The 9,709-nt window shown below is 37.4% G+C and overlaps 1 protein-coding gene across 1 annotated transcript in view; it reads left to right on the plus strand.

Annotated features, from left to right (window-relative positions):
• Positions 1-9,709, plus strand: part of ROBO1 (roundabout, axon guidance receptor, homolog 1 (Drosophila)) — a gene marked incomplete at its 5' end in the record, with an annotated part of 114,032 nt that overhangs the window by 83,785 nt on the left and 20,538 nt on the right. Inside the window, 3 exons of the mRNA XM_010135390.1 lie at positions 1,882-2,036; positions 5,356-5,691; positions 8,146-8,253. Coding sequence (XP_010133692.1) covers positions 1,882-2,036; positions 5,356-5,691; positions 8,146-8,253 — 599 coding nt within the window. The remainder of the gene's footprint in view (positions 1-1,881; positions 2,037-5,355; positions 5,692-8,145; positions 8,254-9,709) is intronic.

The following is a 9,709-nucleotide window of genomic DNA, read 5'->3' on the forward strand; positions in this document are numbered from 1 at the left end:
TTCTGTGGCAATCCCTTTTCTAGATGAAATTCAAGCAATGGTAATTGTGGTGATTGACTTCAGCCAGCAGCTAGGCGCCCACACAGCCACTTGCTCAGTACACCCCTACCCCAGATTTTTCAAGGAATTTGCTGCAAAGGTTAAAGATCTTTGGCAATTATGATCTCCGATCATCACCAGGGTATGGAGCTGTAATGCAAACATCTCTCACCTACAGTTCCACCTAAATGGCTGCAATTATTAGAGTTTTCTTCTGCTCATTTACCTGACACCACATTTTTTACATGACAGCAGATGTGAATTCGAAGTTTTAGAAGCAAAGTACATTTGACTCTGTATCCAAAAATCCAATACACAGGCCTCGAAAGTGATGAAACATTCTGGAAGGCTTTATCTCCTCCAGATGCCTTGAGGTGTAATTTCATTGTAAGAGCAGAATGGTAGGAAAAAAAGGAGGGTGTTTCAAATCAGCAAGGCCTGTGCACAGGACTACGTAGCTGTACACTCATTTCAGATTTGCAAAAAATACTTGTTTAGCATATGTGTATGGGCTGGTTTGTTAGCCTGACAGTAAGTCAAGCCTCATCACCTCTTATGTTAAATTGTCAGATGTCATTTGCAGTACAGAAATATATATACACATATGTATATAGATCTTTTAAATGTCATTCTGAGACTATGACTTAAGCCTGCGGCACTGACAGACTATATCCCCCACAAGTAACTGCATGCAGTTTGTATTCTCAACTTGCATTTTAAGAGGATTAGCATATTTTATTTTTGAAGAGTATCACATCTAGTATTATAGAGACCAGTTTCTGCACCATTTCAAATGGAAAGTGTCTGTTAAAGCCTGTGATGAGAGGGATCATGTTCTTTTATATATATGTATATATGTGACAGTGGGCAAAATTATCTATTTTTAAATGCACCTTAGGTATCAAAGGCAATTTTAAGTTGTTAGAAGATGCTGCTTGTTTTGAACTCTATAATATACCATTACATTGTTAGTGTGAAAACTGAAGAGTCACCAAAGATTCTACAAACCATTCATCAGAGCATCTTTCACACTCCCTAGAAAAATTCAACAACTTGGAAACCAAGAAATGCTATTTCTTTTTCCTGACAGTAGGAATACACTTCATTCCAAATGCACAAAATATGCAGCAGTAATATCTGCTGAGTATCTGTTGAGTATTCGTGCTTACTTCAGACTTGCTCAGGAGCTGTTACTGTTCCACCCACATAAAGATTAAGTGAGTGGCTTAATTAACAGAGATGTCTTGCACACTCAGTATGCTTAGTGAGATCCAAATACTCCCAAACAACAGAGGTTTCTGTAATCTACTGTTACCTTTGATCCACTACATCTGTACTATCTGATGGTGAGGAGAACTTGGCTTCACAGTAATTTGGGAGTATTAACATTATTCAGACTCATCTCTTATTTCTGCATATCCATCCTGCTTCCATGTGTGAATTTTTGTTTGTTTGTTTGACTTGCCAGTTTCCCTCTTTTTCCTTGCTTTCTTTAAGAAGAGCAGAGGGGACAGAAAAATAAAAATACAATCTCCCCAGAAAAAAACAAAACCAAACCAAACCAAAGTGACAGGTAAAGGTTACACACCACCATATATGTGTAGATCAGTTAGCTGAACTGGTGCTGTCCTTGGCTGGTTACTTCAGAGTGTCTTAGCAAGGAACAGAATATATAGGAGACTAGAAACCGTTAAATAATTGTATCAAGCTGTATTTTCCAATGCTGAAGCCTTAAAATATGTTATATTATTTTGTAATATCTAGCCTTTCAGAAAAGAACGTAATTGCAATGTGAAAATGCTTTGATTTAATTTTTGAAATGACCAAGCTCTATTTTTAAAGGCCAGGACTCCTAAACATCAGTGAACCAGCCACTCAGCCATGGCTAGCAGATACTTGGCCTAACACAGGGAACAATCACAATGACTGCTCCATCAGCTGCTGCACCTCTGGCAATGGAAACAGTGACAGCAACCTTACGACATACAGTCGACCAGGTTAGTTATGATTCCACCTTGCTTAGGAATATTCTCTGCAGAGTATATACTCTCATACCTGAGAGAGTGTACAGGTTGGTTTGGAGGTTTTTTTATTTCCTTTGAATCTATACTTATTATAGTGTCTCCTCTATGTCATGATTATGCTTTTGGTCCCTTTTTGAATCCCTTTTTTTGGTCCCCCATGAATAGCTGTAGCAAGCTGTAGGCTGAAGGAACCCCTGCAAAGTTCGATTTTATCAAAAGCCACACTGAACTAATATGATTCAGGATCTGAAAAAGAGCAGATAATTTTAGTTGTTCTGTACATCTTTGTTGCTTGGATGGAGAAGGAGAAGTACCAAAATAACACTAGTGAGATTTTAATTCTGGTTTGGGTGTGATGGGAGGCCAGAAATAAAACACTGGTACAGTACTTGCAAGACAGTCTGCTTTGGCATATTCAAAACCTCCCTTGGGCTGCCATTCTGTACAAAACTGGTTTTCTGTTTTGGGTATGTGGATAAAAAAGTTAACTTCACGCTCTAAAAGCAATTATGAAATGTTAGATTGCATGGTAGATCCCGGGAGCTTGGGCAGGACTCAGAGAGTGCTTTTGAAGAAAACCTTGTGAGTTCCATGGGAGCACAGTTGGGGACATATATCTGGAAGTGCTAATTGTTACACGTTTTGTTTTAAACGGACCCTAGACGCCTTTTGTTTTAACCCTGTTTGTGATACGAGTGAGTAACGAAAATTAGTCTTTTCCAATATTGGCATCTCTTGCTGATTTTTGCTGGTAGCATTTCCCAGCATTTCAGAAAGGGAGTATGATTACCTATAGTGAAGTTACATAAAGGCTAAACTGCATTAACTCCTGCAATTAATGTGAAACTAGACATAATGTGATGATGGTAATTCATCTCCTGCAATATGCTGTCTGACAGTGACCAGTGCCGGGTGCTTCAGAGGTGAGAGATTTTAACATTAGAGACTTGTATCTTACCCTGCCCAAGGATAGCACATCCACAAATACCTGTATAAAAATAATTCTGATACAGAGGTACTTTATTATGACAAGTATGGACATACCAAGTTCTAGTAAGTGAAACTTAACAAATTCAGAAAAGGAAGAAAATGTATATTTTTGAGGGTTACAAACTATTATAACATCTTGTCATGAGATACAGTGGATTCTTTCTCAATTTAGATTTTATATTAAGCTTGGTTGTGTTGCAAAGTGATTCCTTCCTTTCAAAGTGAAGCATATGAGCTCAAGATGCTCACAGTGTCTTTGAAAATCTGGCAAATATTCCTAACTAATGTCAGCTTGGACTTACGCTCTGAAGCAGCAGAGTTGGATATTCCATGTATAGCTGTGAACATGCTAAGTAACCATGCATTTTTAATTTCTTTTAAGTATAGTACTGTCTTCCATCTACAGAGTGGGAACGGGTAGTTCTAAAAGTATATGCTATTAAAAAAATTAACAGAATAGATCATCTCTTATATAGGTAAAACAGTTTTGTTTAGGTACTTTGTATGAGGAGTTCTAATGTATCTGTGTAAAAAAAAAAAAAGGTACCTGCTGCATATACTGTATTGATTATATTGCCCTACACACAAATCAGATGTAGCTGGAAATGGAAGAAAGTAAAAATATATGTTATAAGTGACTGCAAGAATATTATAGCAAAGCATGAGATATTACGAATGAAGAGTATGCTGGATGTAAAATGCCCGATACGATATAGTATAATACAATAGACTTGGAAAGGAGGAAAGACTAGCATGGTTTCAGCAGATGACAGAAAAAGCAGAAATGAATTTAAAAGTAGCAATCAAGAAGTTGAAGACTGTGAAGCTCACATAAGAAAGAAAAATATATCAAACAGTAAAACTTTCAAAAAAAAACAAGCTGGGGGCCATGAAATGTGCAACGATAAGCTGTACGTGACATGTTCTGATACTGTTCCTTAATCACTGAAAATGTGGATGAGTTGATTTCTTCCTTAAGTAAGTAGTATTTTATTTCTGCTTTTCAGGAAATATTTATCAAAAAAGATGTATGTATTAGGGAACACTTTTGAAATTACATATCCTCTGTATTTAGTAGTTATTTTGCTTAGTTTAAGGGTCAAATCCTGAAATCTGTACTTAGTTTTACTTGGCACCCTCTCCAGTAAATTAGTTTTGGCCACAGGCAAAGGACCTCTGGTTTTGAATCAAACTCATTAGTACAAATACCACATCTTTTAAAAGAGGAAGGCTGTGTTACTGGTGATGTTAATGTAATTATCGATGCATTAATCAGCTGGTAAACGGCAATTTTTGCTTAACAATCGCTGAATGTTAGTTTCAGTAAGCCTTCTGACTGCCGACTCACAGGCTGTGTTGCTCCCTTCAGTATTCTTCCAGTGGGCTGGATAGGGAGAGCAAAAGGAGTGCGTGGAGCTGCTGTCACACAGAGGCAAGAGGACGCAGAAAGGCAGGCACACTTGTTCACCCGGTAGTGCCCAGAACATCAGTGTTTGTCTAATTTGCTCTATGCAACAAGTGGTGATCTCATGATGCAATAACTATTAGAAGAATAAACTCATTCTGTCTGTATGACGTATGTTTAGCATACAGGACAATGGTATTGCTATGGTATTACTTACTTTGCAATATTCAAAGCAACTAAAAATTAACAAAAATTCCGGATTGCTTTCCTGTCTTTTTGTTTCAAACCAAAATACAAGATTGTATGAGGAAACAATGTTCAAATAAAGACTTGCTACTGCGTACTGAGTTACCTTTCACAATGTTTCTGTTTAATTCTGTTATGTGTAATTGTTTTTCAGGGTTTTTTTATAAAAATCTGTTGTATCTCTGTTTCTTATCACAAGTACAACAAAGTCTAAACACTATGGAGATTACATGAGATGACTGTCGTGTAGTTATTCTGCTATTAAGTTTTGGTTGATTTTTCCTTTCAATGCAAATTATTTTAATCACAGTTATTGACTGGATATCTACACTGCTTTGAGAATAATGTCTAGAGATGTGAATATTTATATGGCCATTGTAGAAAAAGTCCAGCAAGGTAAGTCATGGTAGGGTTCAGAATACGGAAGGTTTGAATTTACAGTGAATCAAAACAGTGAACAGTACAAACCAGTGAAGCAGTAGCTTATGCGGTAAATAGTGTTCTGTAAATTATTTAGTTAATTACAGTACCTCTGCTTCATGGATGCAAGCCATATAGTTATGCACTAAAAAATTTTTAAAGGGAATTTCATTAGAAGTATAGTGTAAGCGAACAGAATGACCTTTTCTTTTTTCTTTCCTCTGTGGTTAGCCGATTGTATAGCAAATTACAACAATCAGCTGGACAACAAGCAAACAAACCTGATGTTGCCTGAGTCAACTGTATATGGTGACGTGGACCTCAGCAACAAAATCAATGAGATGAAAACCTTCAATAGTCCAAATCTAAAGGATGGAAGATTTGTCAGCCAGCCTGGGCAGCCCACTCCTTATGCCACCACTCAACTCATCCAGTCAAATATCAGCAATAATGTTAACAATGGCAGCGGGGATACGAATGAGAAACACTGGAAACCCTCTGTTCAGCAAAAGCAAGAGGTTGCACCCATACAGTACAACATTATGGAGCAAAACAAATTAAACAAAGGTGAAGAGCTTTTAGCTTGTTTCTCCTCTTTAGGCATCAGAGGAGTTTTGACCTTCTGGTGCTGGGAGTCTAAAGCTTTCAGGTTCAGCAATTACAGACTTCTGTGGTGCTTTTAGACTTCTCTCTCTTTAGATTTAGAAATCCACAGTTAGCCATGTCAGAAAGTTAATTAGCACCACTATAACCTCCAGATGTTGAATTTATTATGAAAAATAACAAGCTGTATCTTTAGTAAAGATTTAGATAGAATACATTTCCTATGGATTTGAAATTAATATAAATTTAATAGTAGTTAAGGGGTTGGTTAGGAGGGAGGCCAGATATTTTATTCGTAAGCCAGATGCATGGTACTCCACCCTAAATTTTAAATAGGTCAACCCACTTTTGCTAGTTGTGGATGGAGACTAATTAAATCTACATGTTCATGTAAACAAATGAAATTTTGCATATCAAACTCTGTAAAATTGTATTGTGTTGTACACAGGGGGCACAAATCGAGTGATCCAATTCATTTTAGACTTGTTCCTAGCAAGCCTTTGATTCACATATTGAGAGGCAATGTTACCACACATAGTTTTGGAAACTAAATTCTTCTGTTAGCCTGACTGAAGTCCGTGGATCCAGAAGCTAAAAATAAATTGATTTCAGTGTTAACGGGAAATATGAGAATGTGCTTTTGTGGCCTTGAGGGCATGTTTCTTTAATATAATGTGTGGGAGTTAGAAGAAATAGGTATGTGATTTCTTGCTAGTCCTCCAGGCTACCATGCAACCTCTTTTAATAACCTGATTTGCACAACAGTATCCCTAGGAACTGGACCCATTCTGATTGGAACTTTTTGCATGAATTTTTGTAACTCAAGTGATCACATAATGATAAGTTACATAGTAAAAAGATAGGTTTTATTACAGGAATGTTGATTTTTCTCCTGGACCTATCTACTCACAGAGGAGTTCAAAGGGTAATGCAGTGATACCTTCCCTTGACATAAACATGTCAAAAGAAAATTCAGGTTTTGTGGCTCCTTACTAGAGGGTGAAAGCTGTTTTTTTTTGTTGGGTTTTGGTTTTTTTTTTTTTAATTATGTTTTCTTTCATGAACTGTGTATTACATGTCTGTTTTGGAATTAAAACTTGTTTGGTTTCTATGCCCTGGAAGATCCTGTATCTTTCAAACTGTGTATATTGCAGCTGCATGTTCTCTAGCATATTGTAGCGCGGAAAGGCCCCCTTAAAGCATTGTCTGCTGACAGTCATATATACATATTTCAGAGTGTTGATTTACTGTTTATCCTCCGTGTAAACATATGTGGTATGCAGGGCTTCATCATGGTCTCTGGAATGCAACTAGGCTGAGAAACTATTGCAGAATACACTCTGGTGTGGAATTTATCATTTTGCTCTTTTTCCCATGCTTACTTTATCACAAATATTTCTGCAGCAGATGGGGACTGGATTCTCAGTTTTGTTTATTTTTGTTTTGATTTGCTATTTTATGAGTCAATATTCTGATCTTGGTTTTCTTATTTCCTAAGTCAAAACCATCTTGCTGATGGTTATACCTACAGCTTTTGTGATGGAAAATAACCATTTTGATGAGTTACATGCTGTGCCTCATTGTCACTTTGTGTACAGTTGTTCTGTTTATGACGCAGTTTTGTTTGCTGTATGAAGTAACTTAGCTCCTTTCTGTTCTCTGCAAATTGTAATTCCTTTTTGGCTTGAGAGTACAGTCTTGTCAGATGATTATTTTACCTCTGATAAAGTTTTACAGATCTGGTTGCCAAATCTAGATTTAAAAGTAGCATGTGTATATCAAGTGCTTTGGAACTGGAGAAAGAAGTTAACAGAAACAACCGTCAGCAAAAAAGGCTCTGCCTCTAGCTAGAACCTGCATGACCCAATGTAAATAGAAATCTTTCTGGAGCCAGCAGGCATTAAACAAAGACCTGTTCTGTTGTAAACCAAATTGAGTGGAGCTGTGTAGATCATTCAGCCCTTGTAATACAGGGCTGACTCCTATGTGGGTTTGTCACCTATGAAATACAAAAAGTAGGTAGTACAGTCCATTGGTTGCCCTGCATGTGTACATTAAGCAGAGACCATGGAAAATCAATCAAGGTGACAATTTATTCATATGCAAAATGCTCGCACTGGTTGTATATGTATCCACTGAGACATAATCGTTGCACAGGGTTTGCGACAAGCCTGGGCATAGGATTTCAGTTTATTTCATTTCTGATGTGAAGGTAATGAGTTCCCATGATTTTCCTTAAAGTTACAATTAGTGACAAGATACAAAATAGGACACGATTATAGGATAATTTTCATATCAAAAAATGAACTTATTTCTTTCCCACTATTTTCAGGAGATCTTGCTTTGTGTTATGCGGCAGGTATATAAAAGTAGCTATGTTCCTGAAGGGTAGCATTAACTATACTATTACACTTGCAGATTACCGAGTAAATGACAACATTGCTCCAACTATTCCATACAACCAGTCATACGACCAGAATACAGGTGGATCCTACAACAGCTCGGACAGAGGCAGTAGTACATCTGGTGAGTACCTACAGTGTTCTCCAAACATCAGGTGTTCTGGTGTTTCGATGCTCTAGACGTGGTTAGCACTAGTAACTCGACTTACGGAAGAGGTAATGGGAAGGTACCCACTGATGGTAACACAGCACAGGGATGTTAAACAGCATGAAACCCAACTCCGTAGATGCCTATGTTTCTTTTGTATCTTCATGGTTGCTTAGTGCCATATAAATGTCAATTAAGTAATTGATAGTCCAAAATTGTGAAAGTAACGAAATTGAACAGAAGTTGCATTTCCTAACACTAATGCCCTACTGGTTTAATATGATGGACTCCAGATGGGCAAGTCATAGCAATTATTTTTTAGCTGTCACAAAAAATAGGATTTTAATTTACGTATTACCTTCCTGGTATTTTACTGATTTCTCTCCCATCTCTTGGATCTACTCACCCAAGACATTATTTGTGAACAAGCTTAAGTTCCCACAACATTCGAGTGATACCTAACAGAGCTCTTTAAGAAATTTTTCATTTCTTTAAATGCAGCCCATGCATTTTATTGAGCAAAAAAGTGCATACATACATAAAATTTTTATAGATTTCAGTGGCTATATGTCAAACCTATTCTTGTGCATCATTCAAATGCAGACAGTAGATAAAGTCATTTTTTTTCTCATCAGCATCTCCTGTGCAAAATATCTAAAAATATTTAAAAGTCCTTCATAAAAATCTTGAAACAAGACAGCTTTTTGTGCTGGAGAATGTGGATCAAGACACTGAAATTGCATTCTGTGCTTTGGAACTGCATAATATGGTTTAATTAAAAAATGATTGCTTCTTGTCATGGTATAACCTGTTCACTTTTAGCTTTGATTTCTAGTAGAGGAGGTATGTTAAACTTCTAGAGCTAAACCAGGAACTATGCCTAGACTTGGTTTGGGGCTTTAGCATAAGGCTGATACTTACTCTACATTTGTTTATGTCAAACCAATTATAGGGTGAGTTGCTGTCACAACCACCAGCACCCTGGAATTTACATCTACTAATCAAGACGAGGACTTTTCACCTTTTGTTCTGCTGTTGCCTTGGATAGTCCAGTTGCCTTAATCTCAGCCTGCACTCCATTTTGACCTAAGTGAGACACAGCAGAGGCATAGACATGTAGATGAGCCTGCTGTGCCTTTGGGTGACCTGAATTCGCAGTGGCTGGTTTGAGATAAGCATGGCTTTGGATTCTCCCAGCTGCTTGGGGGTGCTTTTCTGGGAGCCAGCCTTTTGCCCGTTCCCAGGTCTACAACATCTGGATGTGGCTTTGAGCCCCTGCACTCAAATGATGTTAAGACCTGAAATTCAGCATGAAACATCTCGGATATTAAACCATGTGAAGTAAAAATGAGAACATGGTATTCTCCGTGCTGACACCTATTATGGTTATTCATAACACTAACAATTTATAGTCCTATACCAAGGACTCCAG

The sequence above is a fragment of the Buceros rhinoceros genome, unplaced genomic scaffold, assembly GCF_000710305.1.
Source record: "Buceros rhinoceros silvestris isolate BGI_N320 unplaced genomic scaffold, ASM71030v1 scaffold1414, whole genome shotgun sequence".
NCBI lineage: Eukaryota > Metazoa > Chordata > Aves > Bucerotiformes > Bucerotidae > Buceros > Buceros rhinoceros.